The sequence below is a fragment of the Anopheles funestus genome, chromosome 3RL, assembly GCF_943734845.2.
Source record: "Anopheles funestus chromosome 3RL, idAnoFuneDA-416_04, whole genome shotgun sequence".
Classification (NCBI taxonomy): Eukaryota; Metazoa; Arthropoda; class Insecta; order Diptera; family Culicidae; genus Anopheles; species Anopheles funestus.
The window spans coordinates 54159761-54182490 of NC_064599.1; the positions used below are offsets into that span (position 1 = coordinate 54159761).

Consider the following 22730-nt stretch of genomic DNA (forward strand, 5'->3'; position numbering starts at 1 on the left):
TGGCAGTAAGCAAATGAAAAAAAACTCAATCCTCCTTCACGAACGTGCATGTCCGTGCTATTCGCTTTCGCGTGTTATTTTTGTGTTTAACATTAGCTGCTGTCGTTTTGTTTTAAGTAATAATTGGTTTAGATTTAATATTTGAAGATAATAGAGACTTTCCGTATTTGGTTACGTCGTACCATGCTTCTCCACGAGTAGCTTTTCACTGGCACTGTTCCTACAGCTTAAATGTGCGAGGATAGTATTGATGATCCGTTTTCCCCTCCATTCAGTTCTTGTGTCTGTGTTCTGTGTGAGTGCATATTTTCGGTTGCGGTTGTTGTGTTGGTTTCATTTTACTTGTATGTTACTTTTTAATATGTTATCTAATATTCACGCTGCAGTTCCTAAATCATCGTTTCCTTCGTTCGCCACCGTACCACCTGATGATACCTGTCAACCTTAAAAGCTCACTTTAAGCAGCATTTAACATGGTGTAAACGAATGTTTAGCGCACTGTTTGACATCGTTAGGTTAGGTTAGGTTCTGTATTTATGATTACTGTGTGCCCTACCCATTTCCCGATTCAATTGCTAATTTCCTAATTCCGCGCTTAGCATAACCTGGGGTGCTAGGCGAGTCCCTACCGTGCGTTTGATAATGAATGGATGAAGGAGCATGCACTTCACATTCGTTGATGATGGGTTTAGGCAGTGGAACATTGTTGGCATGCACATTATAGTTTGTTTGCTTCACATTTCTTTTACACGATAAGCAACGATCGGTATTTAAAGGAGAGACAAAAGGAAATCAAACGTAAAATCTTTGAGAGCTGGTGTCGGAATCATACATAACATAGTCCTTTTCAGTAGTTCAACAAACAGACAGAAGAGGAAAGACGTGGAATGGAACTAAGCTGCTGAAAAATTAATACATTCCAACTGACAGGTAAGGACTAGTATTCTCTATATGAACTTATGAGACAGAAACGTACAGCGTATTAAACCATTTTACTCTAGTTCAACCATTCCTTCATCTTGGCGACATTTTCCTCCTTTTTACACCGAGACCTTTCTCGTTTCCTTTCTCTCGTCATATTGGCATGTGTTTTATTTTTATGTGTAGTTGCATTTCCTCTTCTACACTAGCTAATTGAATCGTTCGCTTTGCGTTTTGTCTTGCTTTCTTTCCATGTTACATTTTTGTTTGCACCTTTGCACCAATAAGCCATTTTCTACTAGCCCTTTGCAGCAGTTTTCTTTGCTGTGTTTCCATCTCTCTCTCTCTCTCTCTCTCTCTCTCTCTCTCTCTCTCTCTCTTGCGCACTCTCTATTCTCACTCTTGCCTTGTTCTACACGCTTCTACACATGATTGCAGACAATAGTAGTCACAATAGCACATAGCTCCCTTCCTGTTCCTGATTTAGTAGCTGTGCTTTTGTGTTGTTTTAAGCATAAAAGCGTCCACTTGCACCACAACCCTTCGGTCGGGCAGCGTAGAAGGGAAAACAAACGCCTAAAAACTAAAATGTTTGCTCACAGCGTACCCACAACTGCTCGTGTTGGGGGGATGTGTAATGTTTTGGGGACGACTGAAACAAAACCCAACGTTCCATCTTTGCAGCTACCGATACCGTCGTTTTGCTTCCTGTTTTCGCTGCTTCCTTCGTTCGTTCAGCCGACGGCCAAATTGTTACGCTCTACAATTAGAAGTATCAGTTTGTTTCCTCTCATCCGGGGGTTCTGTTGCTTTATGGCAGGCATGAAGGCTTAACACATGCAGCCACCTTCCGAATCTTGCTGATCGCCAGAGTTCGATGGTTGAGTTTGCAAATCGACAGCTGAAAAGGCAACAGTTAGTGATGGGGGTTTCGCTTTGGTTAAGGAGCATTAGTACAGTGTTAGTGAGGGTTTTCGTACGAATTGGACTTTTGTCGGAAACAAGTACAAAGGATGGGAAAGAAAAAAAACAAAAATCCGCAAAAAAGTCAAAAGTTTAAGGATTTTTTTTCGCATTTATTACTTCTCTAACAACTTATGCTTAAAAACGTTAATAAGTAAGAGTAAAGTAAGTGTCCCCATTGGTAGTGTACGTCCTTCCTGTACGAGTTACCGTTAACAGTATAATCTTACACATCAATCGTCCGTGTCTCGGTGTCTAGGGATGCGTCCTTGCTTTATATATGTCAGCGGATATGTTTTCGGAGTCTTTTCGGAATATTTGTGAGTGTTATGGGTTCTCGGTTCTGCGGTTAACATGTGGTGCAAAGCAAATAAAATAATAATAATAATTAAAAAAAAAACAATACATTATATAAGTTTGCAGGATGGGAACATTAATGTACAATCATTTTGCTGCTTTTTATCGTTAACATTACATTCATCATATATCATCCGTACGCGGTTGTTACAAATCCGATCGACCGTGGAACGTTACATCCGATAGAAAAGAAAAACTGTTCCGTTCATTCATATAATTACGCAAAGAAAAATGGAGCGACATTCAAAAAACTATAAATGGAATAAAAATTAAACTGAACATCAATGGTGCTGAAAAGCGACCAAATAAGGCAGTTCAATAAAGTTCTTTAATTCAAAAACAAAACCACAGCACCTGTTGTTATTAATATTTGTGAACCAGCTCACTTACTAATAGTTGATGCTAACTTGGAAATAATAATGCTTGCGCCTGTTTCGTTCCGATTCTTCTGTTGTTCTGCTACAAATAAATAGGTCGAAAAATCGGTGTAACAAAAACACAAAATACAAACATACACACACATACGACACAGAATGCGCACGTCCGGTCAACGTCTAGGTACAACCATCTTTTGTCTCTATATAGTTCAGCCAATCAGTCGCCGGCCTTACATCAAAATAAAGCAGAAATAATCATCGTAATAGTAAACACCGTCCTTGCAGTCGTTATATTAGCCGTAATAGTAGTAATTGCGGTAGTAATAGTAGTAGTCAGTAGTAGTAACGGGTAATAACATAATGCTGCAATAGCTGTTGCTGCTGTTGTCGGCTGCAGTGGTTGGACATTCTGCAGCTGTAGATAAATGGGGAAGTTGATTGTTTCAGCATGCACAGCCACCTTCCGGGTCTTTTGTTTCGTTCGGTGAATCTTTCAGCACAACCTCGTGCACTGATGGTAAAGGAGAGGGAAGAAAATATAATGTTAAGGAAAAAAACACAACAAAACAAAAGCAAATGAAACTTAAACTAAGCATGTTTTATGTGATCGAAACATTGCGTTTGCAAAAAGCATCAAATGTGCAAAAGAATCAATTGGAAAGAAATATATTCCAACCATCTACTGTGATAAATGTTGTACTAAATAATAGAACATGTCGCAAGGTTAAATCTGCAATGAAAGAATAAATGACATTTTCGTTCCGAAAAAAGGATACTGTCTTCTGGCGGTTTGTTCTCGGTTGAGTCCATGCCTGGCAGGGCGGCGGCCACTCTTCGGAAAAGCTGCAAAAATAATGAAAAACAATTTATGAATAATCTGTTAGTTAATCCACGCTAAATGTAGCGAGATATCAAACCATACCTGCTTAACGTTATAGCCGGCTTTCGCACTAGTCTCGATAAACATTACATTCAGTTCTTTCGCTTTTCGCTCGCCCTCTTCCGTCGACACCTGACGCTTGTCGGAAAGATCGGTTTTGTTTCCCACTAGCATTATAATCACGTCGCTACCACGCTCCGTTCGCACGTCGTCGATCCATTTCGATGTTTGATGAAATGAATTTGCATCTTTAGTAAAAAAAGAATGAAAGAGATGAGAAAAAAGAAAAGATCAATAATAATAATATGAAATAGTAAATTGTTTATAATAGTGAGTATTTAATAAAGTTGAAATTTTTGGAATAAGGATCTATTTAATTTACAAAATACAGTTTGTAAAACTCGTTCCTCTTATGTGGCACTAAAACCTTAAGAGGGATACAGTCCAGATTAGAAAAAACTTTTTTTTTTATAAAACTTAATATATTAAATCTTTTTTAAAAAAAAATTTTTCTCTACTTTGTAATAATGTATTTTTTTTTTCGTTATTTAATTTTATTACATATTGACTACGATTAAGCTATCGCTTAATCAGTAGTTCTCACTCGTATCAAATGACTTTCATTCCGATTCTTTTACTGAGTCACGATTAATTAAACAAAGGGTGTACACGCTAATCCACATGTTAAAAAATCGATTACGGCCGTGTTCTGTGTCCTTGTAATTATTGTCAATAAGAAATCGAAACTATCCCTTAACTGGTTTTTCATCAATAGCAAAATATAGACCACAAGAAAATCATTCATTCTGCGTTCATTAAAGGGAACCGGAGCTAATACTAACTCTCTTGGTCAACAACATGGTACGCGATAGAGAAGAAAACCCATAACAAAAACGCGTAAAAAGGGAAGGCAGTTTTCATTATCATTTCATTCATTCGACCCATTCCCACATTTGCATTAGCTGCATCAAGAGTGGCATAGTCGTACTATTAGTCCACCAAATGGACCATCTGTGGTCTGCTGATATCATCTAGATGGAGGCGCCTGGTCGATCAAGACTGTCACTACGGCTGCGGGATGATTTTCTATCACAATTTAAATGTGCCTCTCAAACCTTCATCCCTACAGGGGTGCGTTCACACGTTCAGTGCATGTGATTGGAAAAATCACGGACGTAACCGCTGGCGGAAACGGAAATCGATTCAAAAACCCAAAAACCAAACGAAGCGAAAGCGACTGAACGCCGCACTGCAGCAGTGAACTTAGTGCATCATTCAGCGTTGCGTCAGGACGAATCGTGCTATCGTTTTTCGCCCCCAAATTTGACCATTTGATTCAACACGAATAGTGTCCGACTGGCGGTGTGTGCATTTTAAGCTATAAAAAAAATTGCACACGGTTCACCACCTTGGCACAGCAGTACACAACAAGAAAACGCGTAATCATTTTGTGGTTCTTCTTCGATTCCAGACCATTTCTTTTTATTCTCGGCCCAGTCTCCCTCCTCCCGTATCGTACGTTTCGCCTATTTCCCACCACAATCTAAATCAGATCCGAAAGCAATAGAAACAAACAGCATGCGTTAAATTGCGCGTGGGGGAAGAAATGGCAAGTCATAAAAACAAAGACACTCTGGTCAGCCTGAACCGAACTGGGTGCGGAGGTTACACAACGGCGGAGAGACTAGCATGGCGAAGGTGTACAAACCTCACAAATTGACCGTTGCTGACGCGTGACGGATTGAGTCACACACTAATTGAATCGGGGGTCCGTGTGTGCTCGATTTTTTTTATCATCGATGAGCCGTGGCAGCCGTGATAAGTTTTGAATATTGCCTTTCCCACACACACACACACACACACACACGTGTCCCGCGTGGATAAATGTTTCACTTTCAATCACTGCGGGTACCGGCGCACAGGGGTGGAAAAATAAATTTAATAAAACTGTATGCTGCCGATCGAGTGCCTAAAAGGGTGTGAAAATCAAACAGATATATTGACGCAGTATTGATATGGAACATTTGGTTCAACAGGTTAATAAAAGGAGGGGGATGAGAAGAGAAGACACATTAGGCGTGAATAGTAACACAAATTGTGTCAATTGTGTGTGTCAAGATGCTCTTTTCATACATCTTTTTCTTATTCGAAACATTCTATTATATACAGTTTTAAATTAATTATTCAAATCCATGTACAGTGGAACGCCTATTATCCGTGCTCATCGGGACTCAGCCCTTGCCGGATAAGCGAATATAACGGATATTAGGCACAACTCTTTTTATTGATAAATATTAGTGTTTAGTGTGTAATGGGTAGATTTTTTTCTCATGCTAGGTAGATGTTAATTTTCTTAGGTGCACATTGCAAAATAAATCTGTTCTATTTGTTCGAACTTGAGCAAATTGTATTATTTCCTATTGAGATTTTTATTTCTGCCATCATTTTTTTTTATTTATTGCCATCACCGGTTTGCAGTAAATATGTCAATTTGCCTTCGGAACTGTCATTTTTGAGCTGCATGGGTAATGGGACAGCCGGACAAGGTGTACCTGGATAATCGGCCCTCCACTGTACATAGAAAATTGTTCTTTTATTTGCTTCTTAAGAACGGCCATACCGGCTGGCCTTAAGACTTATTTTTACCATTTGGTCAGATAGTCAGTCCGTGTTAGGGGGGACGGTCCGGATGGGATTTGATATCAGGTCCAGTTGTGTGGAACCGCGGCCGGTTTATCACATACAACACATGGATAATTTAAGGATTTAATCCTCTAAGGATAAAAGGCTTTAAAGATTTAAGGATAAAACTCTAATTTTGGTTGTTTGATTCTTTGGAAATTCTATTATTAATTATTTTAATTAATTCTAATTCTATATAATAGTCAGTTATATAGAAAAATTCATCCAGGATAAGTTGGTCGCATGATTCCGTGGAGATTTTAAAACCCAGATCTTATGGAATGAGATTTTATCCTAACTAACACCTAAGCAGCTTTGTATAGCCAATCGATGATGGAGTTAAAGTTTTCCAAAGATAAAAAAGGTCAGTTGGGGCGGCCCGGTAGTGTATCTGATAAACGGCACCGGTCCACACGGCAAGACTGGCGATCAAATCTCATCCGGACCGTCTCCCCGAGGCATGCACTGACTATCCAGCTACGTGGTAAAACAAATCTTGATACGGTCAGGCCGTTCTTAAGGTGATTATTAAATTAGATTAATACGAGATAGAGATAGATTAATGACCCTAAAATATATCTACGAACTCGATAGGTATTTTGTTACAAGTGAAAATTATACCAAATGATGATGATATATTAACCGTTTAAAATATTTGAAAACACGAGCAAATTAATCTATCGGGAAAACATATTAGCTAACTCTATGAAATATTTTTTCTCCATACCAAAAACATTCACTTGGTTGAATTCAGTTCAACCTGTTGGTAATAAAGTTACGACAGCGCACTCGAAACCGTAACTAATTGGTGTCACTGATAGATAAGAAGCGCCAACGGCTTCACCGCCGGGCGAGCCGATCCAGATTTGTTTGGCAATTACTCGCTAGGGTATTTTTCAATCCACATCCACCGAAGAACGAAGTTGTGACAGGTTACGGTAACATTACAAAAAGAAGTGACCAAAGTGCAGAAAGCAGAACAAGCAACGATCCCCACCCAAAATGTACCTGCTGCCTGCTGCTGGCAGCAATGTGTACACACGGACCGTGTAATTGCACGGTAAACAACAACAAGTGGGTGAATTTTCTTTCACCGAATCCAGGCAAAAAAAACCCTCCAGAGAACAGTGAACATAATCAAACCAAAGAAAATGTCAAACCGGGCAAGCGAATGTTACGGGTGCTGCTTAATGTCGGCAAACCCAGACGGAAAAGGTCACCGGAATTATGTATGGGGAAGGCCTTTGTAACGCACGTCATCTTCTACCTTGTCGGGACCCAAGGGTGGTTATTATGCTGGTTGGCATACGAGACCTACATATCTTTTGTGATGTAGCTGCACTGCCCAAAAAATGCATGATGGTTGGTATGATTTATGGTCCGGAATAAAGATCCAAATCATGCAACCCATCTTCGGTCATGATGAGGGGTCATGAACGGGGGCTCGTGGTACTAAATCTGTTCACATATGTAAAAGTCGTTTCATTAGGTTTGAGCAGTATAAAAAAAATGATGGTATATACTTACTTGTAATGTCGTACACCACTACTGCTACGGTTGAATCACGAATGTAGGATGGTATCAGCGACCGGAACCGTTCCTGACCGGCAGTGTCCCACAGCTGTAATCTCACTGTTCGATCCTCTAGATACATCGTTTTCGAGAGGAAGTCTATACCGATCGTGGCCTGCAGAGAGGTAGAGAGAAAAAATAGGAACGTACGTTAGTAAAATGGAAGATGTTTTATGTTCATCCCACCACAAGCTAAAGTGGATGCATGATTGAGATAGAAGCATCGATAAGATGTATACGCTTAACGTTGTGTTCTCTTCCGACAGTATTTATCACACAGCAAGTCAAGTGAATGCAATCCAGAAGATGAAGACCTTAGGACAACCAACGCCCATATCACGATGATGTCGTGTGTTAAGTTTATGGGAAACATGCGTACATGAAGTAGTTCAATCAATCGCTCCAACGATACGAAGCCAATTATGACAACACTTCAACCGACAGCATAGTCAGAGTAGGATGGTGAATATCTCATTTCCGCCTGATGCCCACAGAAACCATGCCCGATATTTGCTCTGTTGCACAAGAGCGCACCCGCCCAGGATGCTCTATTTTCGCTTTCCAACTTTTTCCTCTATCTGCTGGAAAGAAGCAGAAGATATACATAAGTCTCTGCTTTCTTAACCTTTCGAACGGTCCCCGATGGGAACTATTAAAGTATCATTTCTGTCAGTCAGATACCTTGCGGATCTTTGGCGACTCCTTCCCACACACCGACACTGTTACGTTATGGAGCCCGGGGAGTAAAGTAAGCCGTCTCGAAGCAGACAATGTTGTTTTGCAAGCGAGAGCCTGGATCGATAAACGGACGGGGCTGTAACGGCATAAATCTACCAAATCGATGGCGTCATCATACGGATGGTGCGCGTTCCCTATTATTGCCTTGCAAACCAACCGTGGTAACCAGCTGACCGACCGGTACAGGGTGTCCCCCAGTGTTCTCGTGCCAGACGAAGGTAACCTTCAACGTAATTCAAACGTGGTGAGTGTGCGTTTTATGTCGACTCCATCCTATTAAGGTGAGGTGCTTTCGTTTCGTTGTATCTTTTTTTTTGGTTTCCTTTGCTTCGCTCCCATTGACGGCTTCCGACCAGACGTCGAGAAAAATTCAAGGCGCCGGTAGCGTACAAATAAATATGGATCATCTAATATGAATGAGTAACACACGGGCGTCAGCTCTTTGCCAGTTCTTTGGGGTTAGATGTATGGGCGTTTATCCTTGAAATGGAAGCTGCTGGTGAGAAGAAGAAAAACTTAAGAATAATGAACGCACTTGTCAGGAGAAGATAACAGCAATAGGTCTGTTGGGGATATTTAAAGATCATCATAAAACCGGTCTAATAGAAGCGGCTTTATTTTAGCTGTGGGAGCTGTGAAAAGATCCGACAAATTCTAGTAGAGTTTGTGTTTAAACTGTAAAAAAGAATGCTGTCCTTTTGTTTGTCCATATATTGTAGTACTTTAATGAACAAAACATTCGACCAAACATTGGCACATGAGAATGGGTTAAGTTTAATGAGCATGTTTACCAGTTTTATCATTGCTACCGTTTGCAACCATTTCAAAGATATAAATAACCGGAGAGCCTTCCTACGTGCGATTGCTCCATGCGACTGCAATAAAATTGGAAAATTGTTCCTCCGGGCAGCTATTCGGAAAGGAGAGATTCGCTCGCTGAATGGTCGTCACAAACGAGAACCACCCGATCGGTCCTCGAAATGTGTTTTTTGACGAGGTAATGGTGCACCTCCTCCACTGGGCACCCTCCCCCCTTAGCACCCCGATTACCAGAGGTTAAGCTGCAACGTAAAACTTGATCCCGTCGCCGGAAGGATTGCCACTCTGCCAAAGGACCGGACGACGGACCACTTCAGAATGCTGTGCGCGCCGAGAGCGGTCTGAACCCATCGGGTGGCACTACTTGAAATACACTTGAAAATCCCTCCGGTGCACGTGCAACCGCCATTCACCCCCTCAGTTTGGGTGGTGGAGTTTGTGCAGGTAAATGGGAGAGGGTTGCATAAAAAAAAAACAAACATACATAAAACTGCAAACTGCTGCTTTTCGACCAACAGAAAAACCTTCTTCATGTTGCTGCAATTTTTCGAACACGATACCGTACACCGTGACCGTGGAATGCATTCCAAAGTTATAAACTGAATAAATAAAACGATAACACCTCGAATATTCTGGCCACCGAAAATACAGCAAACGGTGACGGAACGAAATGCTTTTTAACGACTTTACTGGTGTAGCGGGAACTCCTGAAGTAGACCAGGAGCTACATTTAGGTCAAACGTAATGAAAGGACATCCTGTGGGTATTATACGATAAGCTTCTCTGTTTTGAAACGCTAGAACCTGTTGTGTTGTACAAATTTCGTTCACAATTAGGTAACGAACGTGGGTAGAATGAATATAAAAATGTTATACAACATTTTGTGTTTAAATTTACAGGGTTCTCATTGCGCAATATCTCCTTCAATTGTCGGGTCTTGAAATAGGGGGATTTCCACGATAGTATGGACATGATCACCGAACTATTGATGTATTGTAAATAATTGCTTACAATGTATTTTATCTTTGTTTCCATTCTTATGTTTAAAAAAAATATTTTGGGTAATTATAAGGTGCTTGTGCATGATTTGATGTATGAACCTTTCCAAACAATGTAAAAAGATCCGCGAACCATTGGGTGTCCAATCTTTCTATGTACATGTACCGGTCGATTTCCATTAACATGCAAATTTTCTTATGCTTTAATATATCTACCAGTAATCAGAACCAAAGAAATTCTTCGCAAAAAAAGTAAAAAAATAATTGTTATGTTATATTAATTATTCATCATTCGATCATATCATAACAATAAGATAATAAAAAATGTAATTGATTACATTGATCTTGATAATGTAATCGAATGTAATTATTCGATATTAAAGATAATATATAGAACAAATTGTAAGTCGTTAAAAGAACCTTTCCAACTATTTTTTGCCGCATATTAGATTAGTGCCGCAAACGATTCTCTGTTTGTCAAATAAAAATCTGCTTGACGATTTCAAATTATTGCAAAGATTTTCGCAAGGAAATGTTCCGGATGGGATCTGCATTATGTCAACGTCTGTCGAACTTGTCAGCGATGTACGATACTAGAACTGAAAGTATCAATTTACTCTTTGAACAAATCAATATTTCATGGATCTTCTGTATAAAGTCGTTTAAAACCCTGTTTCCCTAAACAAAATTGTAGCTAACCAAAAATGTCTAGCGAAACTGTTGGAATATTTTTATTCTACATTGTAACCCCTGCAATAAATCTAAGAAAAAACTCTAAAAAAATCTATACAACTCTGCTATTTTAGTAGCTATTCATGCATAAAACCCTTTATGAAATACAGCCAAATTCCGCTTTACATCTATAATGACAAATGATGGCGGAAATGGCACCGATACACTTTATGGTTCGGTACTCCCTGCAGACAAATTGATTCCTTTAGGGCTGATCAATCATCTATGCTATCATGGTTCGATTCCATTGCGAACGCATACAAAATGGCGCTCGCCTGCCGCTTTTGTCGCCAATTGTTTCTTTTTGTAGTTCTAAAAGATGTATTCAATTTCTCGCTCTACTGTGAATAGCGCAAGGTGTCGGATAGAAATTCTAAACCGCACCTCCTTTGAAAGCAATTCTTTTGTGTGATTTAACACATGTATGACATAAGACTAAACGCGTGTGCGAATGCAGCCCACCAACGCTGGTACATACAATGCCGGTGTTCTATTGCCATAAGAGTTTGTATCGCAGGTCGCCTTTCGGGGAGCGCAAAAAGGAAAACACTGAATTGAGCTGCTAAAATGTCCGGAACCTTGTGTCGCCCTATCAACCATCTCCGCTTGCTTCCCCACCGACACACACACGCTCGTGCCGGGAAGTGAGTAACGGCGAATGGATGGATACACCCATTGAAATACTGTTGCCGACGTCGATGTCATGGTTTGCACTTTGCGTGGGGCGACATCATGTCTCCGCATACATTTTAATGATCTAATTTCACATCACTCTTCGTGCAGGGGACACTCCACCGACAGGTTCTGGGACTGCCTTCCAGACGAGAGGTCTGAAAAGGGCTGGAAAACGAGACATGATGAAATGTTTCGCGTAGGTGGCAGTTGTGTTGGTTTGGTGGCGCTTTACTGTCTGAAGGACGGTACTGATCGAAAGGGAAGTTAAGCGTGATGGTTCTAAAATGTGCCGTATACCGACCCAGCACCCAGCCTTGTGCGGTGGAGATCGATTACGAATCGAAAGAACTGTTTTCGTGGAACTGTACCCAGCAAATTCAATGCCACCCTGCGGGTTGGAAAGCATTATTGAATGAATTTTAAACTCCACTTTTTCAAAGTTTACAATGTTTGAGGCTTATATTTCACCATCAAACAGACTGATTTGGCTAACATTAAGGAGCCCACGTTTCGCATTCCACTGAGGTCAGAGTTTAGCTTGCACGAAAACCCAAAAAGCCCACCGACATGGAAAATTACCTTCAACACCAACGCTGTGCTCAAAGGTCGAGAAAAATTACTTCCACCCCTGCGGCTAAAGAGCTGGTTTCCGGATGAATTATAATTTACGTTCTTACGTCCGTTAAAGTTTTTCCCGAAATTTTCTCCCAGAAAGCAAAAAGAAAAAACACGAGAGGATAATTCAGAACATCAAAATGAAAGCATGTACGGGGAAACATGGCGAAGAGAGGGAAAATTCATTTGGGCTGGTGTTGCTTTTGTTTTTTAATGTCCATGGTAAAGCTTTTTGTTTCACCGTCCCGTGCAAGTGAAATGGGAAAGCGCTGCAAAGAAATGGATCGTCTGTATATGCCAGGTACAGGCAAACACATTATGTATTCTCAAGCAAGGTGTTGTTTGCCCGGATGTTGAACGGCAAAGGAACAAAAGAAGAATTGAACAACACACCTCCCCACAAGGGAAGGGTGGGGTCATGTAATGTAATGCAGTGGCGTGTACGACAGATGATGGAGCACATTATTTGTTGCTGTTTGCGAACGCGTGCCAGACCTTCCTAAGTAATGTGGCGCAGAGATGAAAGGATAAAAATAAGTTATTAGCACAGTTTGCCGAATGGTCCCAAAAACCAGAAACTTCCGGCGCCATGACACTGGGAGAGGGATGAGAAGGTTTTCATTTCATCCATTACTGCTCTCCTTACATAAATCCTCTATCAATAGCAGCAGTTGAATGGCTAAAAGTAAAGAACTAGAATATGATTATTATACATGCAACACAACAAAACAAACAAAAGTTCATACGAAACATAAGAGTCTCCCAGAGATGACGCCACATCCACCGTACCTTGTTGTGTGTTTAGCACATCGGTACGCTGATGTAGTGAAAATTGTTTGCCAATAAACTTCCATCCTTCTTGTGGAACGGGAACAACACGAAGAATACACGAACCAGGCACGCTTCGCCTGGTTCCGGTAGCGGTCCGTTTCTCGTAAAGTGAAACGGAATCGCTAGGCTTTATGGCGCGCGTGGCTATAAACATTTTTTTAACTCTCTTTCGACACTAAAAAAAACGAAAAAAAACTCAACATCGCTCTTGGACTCTCGTTCATTTGCTTCCGTTCTTTGATAAGAAGCGGTCTATGCGCCAGGAGTGTATGTGTGTGTGTGTGTGCGCGAGGAAAAATCGTTTGCAGTACATATTGTAAAATGTATATTTTCTTTTTTTTCCCATTCCGGAATACAACGAAACATAGCAATTGAAATTGCAGAACCGGAAGGACTATTGTTGTGGTTTGAGTTACACCAATACACATAAACAAAACAAAAAATAGAACGGAAAATAATCGACAGCTACTGATGGGTGGGAATTGTTTAACCACAAAAAAGAACTCGTGCACCAAAAGAAAAATCAAAAATTCATACTCTACTCCATATGCTCCACATGCATCAATAAAAGTGAACGCCATTTTTTATCCTTCCTATTAGAATGGGAAGGATACAATTTTCACCTGATGTGTGATAAATTTGTTTACAAGCGTTACAACTTTTCCGAACGCTTTCAGCGAGCAGCGAGTGGTTCTGTTATTACATTAGATTATGGGTGAGAAGATGAATCCAAATTTGGGAAATTCCGCAGTCGACTCCGAATGAATTCCTAATTGTGTATCAACCACCGAGAGTTACTTTATAAACAAGTTGGGGTGTCGACTCCGGATTTATTGAAGCTTTCGGCACCGGATCCAACATTGATTTCAACCCGAATCAACTGCTGATTTGACTCCGGTTTCAACTTTGAATTCAACTCCGAGTTTATCTCGGTATTCGTTGTGCGGGTTCAACTCCGGATTCGATTTTAGATCGCCGTAGTGTATTCCAGAGCGTTGGATTCGATTACGGTTGTTTTATTAGATTCGAATTCGATTTTCCAGTGTCGAAGTTGTACACCATTCGCCATCCACACAGGTAGGGAAGAGTAGGTGCGAAATCCTGCGCCCTTTATGCTGCAATCCGCATCACACGAAAGGTAGTAAAAGCAGAATATAGTAAGTAAGAACTTAACACCACATAAATAGCTCTGTATTAATTGCAAACAAATTGAACGCAAAAGCAACGCAAACATTCCTTTTTAATCATTGCACGAGTAATCCGAACCCGCAGTTACATTCAAGTTCTGCACACATAAAGCCAAGGTCGGTAAAAACATCAAATGAAATGAAAGCTCATCAAGCTTCTAATTTCGCTTTGATGGGGATTTGTTTTATGTTTTTTTGTTGTTGCTTCAGACCGAATCAGAGAGGTGCGCGGGTGGCGTTGGCGCTGTGCGGTACAGCTTAAAGTTTATTAGCCGTCGCACGCGGAGAAGAAGATGGTGGAAACATTTTGAATAATTCAGGATTCAATTTCTTGCTCCAAGAGCAAATTACTTCATTCGTTCACAATCGTGTGCTGTCTGGTATTTGCCGAATGAAAGAGATAAAACTTAGAATAGGAGTAGAGAGAAAGAGAGAGAGAAAGAGAGAGAGAGAGAAAGGATCGAAAAAATGGTTACATCATGAGCTCGTGGAATTATGCTAATTGAAATTGCAAACGAACGCACACCCATCGTTAAAAATAAAAATCACAAACCAAGTTTCAAGAACCTTTCGGGACCGGGAACCATGAACTAGCAGTGGGTGACGTACGATAAAAGTTGTGCTAATGAATTACAAATGGATGGTTACTGACGTGGCACTTATGTGGTGTGCCGCGTGTCAAGAAGCTTACGTATTCCTCCGATACGATCATGAAAGCCAAAATGGAACCGTCTAAGGAATATATTACTCACTGGTGCTTTCCACCAAAAACCTGTCACTCTTGGCGTAAAATGATAAAGTACCTGTGTTAATGTCCAAAAATGAAGGGACCATGTATTCTGGCTACGATTGTTTAACCGCGAGTGTTTTTAAATGGCGTCTGCAATATATCTCACTCCGACTGCGAAACGTAAGGTGGGTGATTCGAATGCAATTGAAGAGGCAAGGAACATTATTTAACGAGTTCCATGAATCAGCAACCCCTCCAGGGGGGTGGTTGCTGTTATCAGTTGGCCTCTTTTTCTTTTGAATAATACTTTTACTAAACCTTCACACCGTTTCTTATCAAAGCTAGCAAATAAATGCGCTGCCAGCCCTTCAACAGGTGCTGAAGAATTCGTCATCCGTTTCATGGCCTTGGATGCGACGTGGCAGTGATTTATTGGTGTATTACTTGATCGAACAGAAATATTTTACTTTTCCCCTTGCTTTTTTTTCATCACAAGAAATGATGATGTTTATTCAAATACAACACGAATCAAAGCATCATTTTCCATCAAACTAAACATCTAATCTCCGGTGAGAGAGATAACCTTACTATAGGTACAAGACTCTTACAGATCACAACCAAGTCAACAGTACTCACAAATCAAATCGCGTACAATGACACTGTAGCATGATCTCAATCAGCATCCCGTAGCAAAATTGACAGTTTATTCCTCCGCCTGACATCGGTCATTTACCGCATGAAGAAATCCTTTAATTTACACTAATCGACACGGATGATGCCGAGACAAGGAAGAAGGGCCTGCCAGTCCATCATCATACCGGGACATATTACGTGAGAAGAGTGTAATCAGGTTAAGTTGTAATTAATTGCTCGACTAATTTGCGCAAGTTTCGCGGTCTTCTTGTTTATTCTGGCACCATAGGGAACGACCGAACTGGAGACAGAAACCGAGCTGCTTGTTTACGGTGACATCTGGAATTTAATTTGAACCGTGCTCCCTCCGGTGTAAGGTAAATTATTAAATTTGAAAATAATTATTATCTTTCAACAACAACAAAAAAGTACAGAATATTTAGAATAATAATAACATTCGTATGATAAGGCCCCTTAAGCGGATAGCGGTCAAATTGTAGAATAAATACACAATTTGTTTCTATGAAAAGTAGAAGTTTTTTTTTTAAGAAGAGAACTTCTTGACGCTTTTCAGGATGAAGCTATGTATAAAATCACCTTTATCGAGCTTTTGCAAGGCGAAATCGATTTTGCATAATGCTTTTTGGGGGTTTTGTTAAAGTAATATTTGTACATAATACATTTCATGTTAAACTACATCCATGAATTCCGTAACATTCTGCATATACCTCTACATACTTCACAGTAACTTGAAATGAATCCTGAATCCATGATTCATCATCTCCAAACCGAGAGAGCTTTTTCCTTTGATTAAAGCATCTGTTAAAGTGATTTTGATAAAAAATTATGGTAAACAAATGTTGTTCGGTCATTTAATTTTTTTTATCTTTGTCTCTAACAAAATTAACTGAAATATCCCGCAATTTTATTCAGGTAATACGAATGAAGAACATTCAAATTTGACAGAAAGCTCGTCAAGTGGAGTCGAAAGCTCTCATACGTGTCAAACGGAAATAAAACAAAGTTCAACGAGAAAGTTTTGTTAAATGTTTGAGAAGCACAATAAGGACCATTTATATCATGGGCTCGTGAAAGCTAAAAGTTTGACACCGCTGATCACTTCTGGCACGATGAACGAATTGCAACTTTGCTGTTCTATTTCGTACAAAAATTAAAAACGAATCAACTTCGCCACGGTGAGATTGTACGAAGAGCAAAAATGAATTATGAAAAGTACCATAAGCTAGAAAATTTTGTTTTTTTTTGCATTATTTTTTCCATCTTCTCTTTCGAAGAACGAAAGAAATCGAATGGTTTGGATTGCTCTTAATTACGCACCTGCTGTAGGTGGATAATTTAGTTCGCTCTTATCATCCTACCCTCGCCTCTTCGCACTAACGGTTAAAAGTCAATTTGAAAAAGAACATCGACGGGAAAGTTTTAATACAATTTTGCCCCTGTTTGCTTGATTGCCGGCACGTACACTTGTTTCGTCCTTCCAGACAAAAACTTTACCCTACGAAAGTTTGTTTGCTTGAAGGTTATTTTGGTAAAGAAACCAAAATAAATTTGTAAAGAAAATAAAAACATCAAATAAAGAACAGAGAGCGTTATAAGCTTTAAAAAAGTCCAATTTTAAAACCTCAACGTATAACAAAGAGCTTAACCTATATTTTTATAAAACGAAATAAAACGCTCAAAAGGAGATCTACATACTGACTGAAGCTGTAGTAGCAGCGGTTACCGACGCCACATAAGTAAATAAACATGACGTCACCTTCCTTTCGAGTCGAACGAGCTTTAACCATAAACTTCTGTACCTCATATAAAACTATTACACTTTATGGCATTTGCTCTACACACGATGGCCTTGCTCTGTTGGCGGTGACATTTGCACCAGAATATGAAGTGTTGCAAAGGCAAAGGTGGGGCGCCAGTTACGGACCGTTTGGCGTGGGAAGAACCATCAGCAGCATTGGAGAGATCTCATCTCATCACAGAAATGGTGCCACAACACGGCAGCAGTCGGAATGTCGGAAAGTGATAAAAGGTCCAATTTTTATAACCCAATTCTCCTCCCAATATTGATTACCGTGTTACCGATAACAGGCAATGTACGTGTGGAGAAGTATAAATATGACACCGAAATGGATCTCGCCTGAAGTTTTCTTACAAATGAATGTATGCATTATGATGGATTGCCATAGTTCTACTGTTGGATAGCGTAAGGAAAACAATTTGCCACATCTGTTCTGTGTCCTGTTGCTGTGGATTTCTTATAAAAATGTGTTTCTTTTTGTCTAGAATATATAAAAAAGAACATTAGCTAATTGATTATTCAACATAGCAACAATAAATGATGTAATTAGTAAATTTGTTTGATGTTGTTATCTAATGGTGCTTTTATTACTTTAATTCAGTAGAATAAGTTCTATTAGTCTATTAAACATAGTAGAAAAGAGTTAAAATAAATAGCAATTTGCATTTAATTTATATTTTTTATTATTAATTTACAACGCAATGTTTTTGCTTTTAAGAACACAACATCAAATAAACAACACAATAAGAGATACATTCTAAAAGAGAAACAACCGTACGGCGTAAAACCAAAAGTATGTAAAATAACTCACACGAACGAGAAACAATAAAAAAGACTGTAAAAAAAAGCTAGTCATCTGCCAATCTGACCCAAAATCAGAACCAGCTGCAATTGATGGATGACAAAATGCCATCAAACTTTTTTTTTAACCAAACCTCAAAAAATATGGTCGTGTACGTAAGGGACATGGAAAGGTCGCATGACTAATAACGGTCAACAAATTGTGGATTTTGGGAGGGGGGGGGGGGGGGTTTAGGTTGACCACAACCATCACACACCCACTAGAAGCAATGGGGCGAACCAATATTCGATAGGGTACTGCAAAAATTCGTTGTCTCTTTTGCTGGATTTCATTCGTTCGTATGAATCATGACGAGATATCCGATCTTCGGTGAGCAGCAGCACCGGTATAGGACGTAATTCTGTTATCCCTGCCCAGAGCCCGAGGTCATACCTTTACGCCTTTTTCCCCCCTTCCCTCAATCTCTACTCTCTCCAGCATTTCCCGTGCTACCCCCTTTGGTTCTGGTGGTGAACTTACCTGGTATGTGTTGTCGAAGCTGTCGTACATAAACCTGGTGATTAGCGATGTTTTGCCCACTGTCGGATGGGAATGGGGGATGTTAAGCAGAGTTGTTTGGTGGTGGAAGTGGCACGCGACGGATGCATCCAGCAGACCGTGAATAGCATCATCATCGGTTTTAGGTGGTGTTTTTTTTTGTTGTTGGTTGAACCGGCATCAATAGTAGCATAAATCCGTACCGTGAGAGTCATGAAAGGAAAAGAAAAAAAAAACATACAATGTAGTAAAAATAGGAGAGAAAAAGAAAACACATATAACCAACACACAAACACGCACAGTTTTCCTCATACACGTGTGTGAGATGGAGAAACCAGGGATGATGTATCGCATAATTTGATTATGCACCACCAGCCGACCCGGGTTGGGGGTTGCTTAAAAAGGGGATTGAATGGGAAGGGCGAATGGGGAAGAAATTTTGTGAAAAGTGGAGTACCCATTTTCAGGGCCCGGCATCACACCGTAAAATGTTGGCTGGTTGGTTGGCTGGTGGTGGTGATTTTCGTGAGCAATTTTTCATTGCTTTTGGCTAGAAATCCGTACCGTGTGACATGGTAAAAATGTTGTACGGTTGTTGTTGTTGTTGCTGTGTCGTTGGTACACCCGACTGTTGTCAACGGTAGCCTTGACTGTCCCCAACTTCCACACAAACACACTTCTTTCGATCCTACCTTGTGGTGGGTGTCTCTGGGGAGATCGTATGATTCACGCTGTCTGATTCGTCTTTTTTTTGTTATGTCCCTTTATGGGTACATTGTACGTGAGCCACCATCACTAACCGTGAGACGAGAAAATTCTCCCTCAAGAATCTAGCAAAGAAAGCACACAGTTGTGGGTGCAAAAAAAAAAGAAAAAATCGGCGAAGCATGTACAAACAAACGGTATAGAAAAAGAAAGTAACACGGATTAAAAGCAGAACAGTAAGAATGAAAAAAACGGTAGGAATAAAGTGGCTCAAAAGGAAACTTGAGTACAAAATACTCGTTCCCTCACGCACACTCGTTTGCAAACGCAACCCTTGGGTGTTTGTGTGTGTGTGTGTGTGTGTGTTGGGAGGGTTGGATTAAGCTCCAGCATCGCCCCAAAAATAATACACCGGCAGAAAAGTCAAGTCAGATGTTTCTTGTGATAAGTGAATTAGATTTTCTCGGTGGGAACCAGTGGTTTTCTTTTGTCTGTCGGTGGGGGAAGCGTAAAGGAAAAAGCACCTAGCCTCTCCCCACCTAAAAGAACAACAAACGGTGAGGATTCCATTGGTGAAGTTTCGATGTGTTTTTTCCCCTGATTCGTGCTTGCGTGCCTCGTCTGCGACGGCGAGTTTTTATCGCACAAAGCTTGGAAAGCTTTCTTTATCATCCTTTTTTTTGCCGTGTGAATCGCGGTGATCCAAATGGACACAATGATGAATAATAAATCTAATTCTCAGGACGTGGTTTTCCTTTCGGAGGATGGGTTTTTTTGTTTCTTTGAAGCTCAATCGCATGCCGGCCGATCGTACTTCACCTTCAACGGGCTAGATGAGGTCACGGCCTACTATTCTCCCGTGGTTCGAGATTCATTTTACTAAACCGTTTTTCCAAGTAGCGGACAGGAAGATATATTTTCTTCACCTTTTTCAATGGTGAAACGGCCAATTCTTCCTGGGTGGAAAAATCTTCCAATAAATATCGCATGTTTCATGTGTCAGTCCCATTCTCCCGCGCCGTACACTTTTGCCGTGCTGGAAATGGATCATAAATGCGTCTCCATTTGTTGATTGAATAATGGCTAATTAGTTGTGGCATTTCAGAGGTTTCCGTTCCACAAAGGAGATCATTCTATTTCGCCACGATTCCGCACAAACATTCACGTTTCTCACGTACTGCAAAACGGGAATGCTTTGTTCCGTTTGCTACGCATCTTCATTTCCGACTCGGGTGGATTGCCTGGTTACACCACGATCGCCAAAGCCTCCCTTGTTTTGGAGTGCGGAAAAAAGGCAAAACTTCTCGAGGGTGTATACAGCAGCAGAAGTTAACGGATTTCCATCGTTCCCACACACAACAAACGCACACCGGTTCGGGGCAATGAGAGAAAAATAGGAAAGAGAAACAAAAAAAAACACTTGATAGCTGTTAAGTTTTAACTCGATTGCTTACCGCTCTGTTCGCCGAGAAAGACGAGCTTAAACTTCCGCAGCGGATTTCCAAAATCGCCGGATGACGACATCGTGTGACGAGCGGGGGGAGGTTTTGGAGTGGTTGTTGGCTTTTCTTCACCTGCTTTCTTTCCCTCGTGTACGTTCCACTTGGAACAACGGTGTTGTTGCAGGGCACACAGAAACACTCGTGGGATCTCACACGGCTACACCGATTCCACACACAAACTACTGCGGCCACACGAGACGCACTCTCACGCTCTTCTTCACCAACCCGTTTTCCACGGGGAAAAACAACCGTGATCACGTACCACACACTTTCCACTGGAACTGGAGCACACGATCGACGACCGCGGGTCGTACTTTTCTTTTACGCTCTCCTTCCTAACGTATCCCAACACAGAGGAAACAACCTTATCCGCAAGGGGTATCAGGTGCTTCCGGTACGCACGGGGCGAAAATGACCTGTTTCCAAATTAAACAAAAAATAAAACCTATGCTTGGGGTCCGAAAAAGGAATGGAGCAAAAACCCGGGTCTTCGCACTCCGGATTGCTGCGTTGGCTGTCGCGATGCGTTTCAGCTGACACGACGGAAACACCCGGTCGGCCTACCCTTCTTCCGTTAGATACCCGACTGGACCAATACCGTTGCACTGTGTGCGTAGAAAGGCCACGCAGATATCGGTACCAATGCCAATCGTCCCGCGGGTGACCGCTCGGATGTTACACGGACGAAAAGAAGGTTGAAGAAACTGACCCACACACACACCAGCGCACGCATACACATACAAATGCACACGTTTGTGAACACAGAAACAATCGCCAGATTACGGTATGCACTGTATCGCGAAGGGAAAAGCGCTTGGAATGTTTTACCGTTTGCGGCCACGACCGATACGCACGTACACTAGTAGCACGCGTGCACAAACACACCCTCCCAGTCACGCACGACAATGACGACGACGATGATGACGGCAGCAGCGAATCAAAAAACCGATTCGGCGATACGCCCAGGATATTTTACCACACACTGCACTGCGTTTTCGATTTCCGCTTGTTGGATGCACCTAGTGGGCCCGATTTTATCCCACGGTTGCGGCACGGCAGACGGGCGTCGCTGTGGATCAATAAAATAAACGGGCTGCTGCTGGTGTTGCTGCACTGTGCTGATGCTGCTCCTAGTTGTTTCAGCGTATCGGAAAAACTTGCATTCGCGTTTTCGACAAAAATCTGGTGACATTACACTTTTTTGACAGCTTTCTCCAGTGTTGACGTTAAACCGAGGTAGGGGCCAGCGGACATCATCATGACACATTGTGCAATAAAAATTAATTTCATTTGGTTTAATTTACCTAAAAAATGCGGTATTTTATAATCGGGAAATGAGCAACCGAAAGTGTTTTATGAATTTCAAACGAATTGAAATAGGAAAAAAATCATGCTTATACACTGTCTACACGCTGCAACTCACAACACAATAAGTTTTTCACATTCCAAGCTTGTTTACTTTATCCTGTATGTTACTTTTCGTCGTTCAATAATGAGAAATGAAATAGAGAAACGAAAAATCACAAACTATTCCCGAAAACAGACTATGGCTTCCAGAAACGCACGGCACAAAGCTTCAGGGTTCCTCTTAACCAGCGTTGAAGTTCCACGTTCGTCGCTTTTCACCAAAATGGAACCTCTCCTTCGGTGCATTG

At 40.9% G+C, this 22730-nt stretch overlaps 1 protein-coding gene across 4 annotated transcripts; it reads right to left on the minus strand.

Moving 5' to 3' along the window:
- Window positions 1–3: 3 nt before the first annotated feature.
- LOC125768788 (ras-related protein Rab6) lies at window positions 4–22284 on the minus strand. 4 transcript variants are annotated; one of them, XM_049436892.1, is made up of 7 exons: window positions 22052–22284; window positions 21028–21491; window positions 18851–18909; window positions 7708–7867; window positions 3541–3746; window positions 3395–3461; window positions 4–1822 (listed from the first exon to the last, which is right to left on the minus strand). In XM_049436892.1, the coding sequence occupies exons 2-7, from the start codon at window positions 21095–21097 to the stop codon at window positions 1752–1754; spliced, it is 633 nt and encodes a 210-aa protein (XP_049292849.1). In that variant the 5' UTR covers window positions 21098–21491; window positions 22052–22284; the 3' UTR covers window positions 4–1751. The 4 variants fall into 4 exon arrangements, with proteins under 4 accessions (XP_049292849.1, XP_049292851.1, XP_049292850.1 ...); XM_049436894.1 differs by having other exon boundaries at window positions 21904–22284; XM_049436893.1 differs by having other exon boundaries at window positions 21785–22284.
- Window positions 22285–22730: the final 446 nt, after the last annotated feature.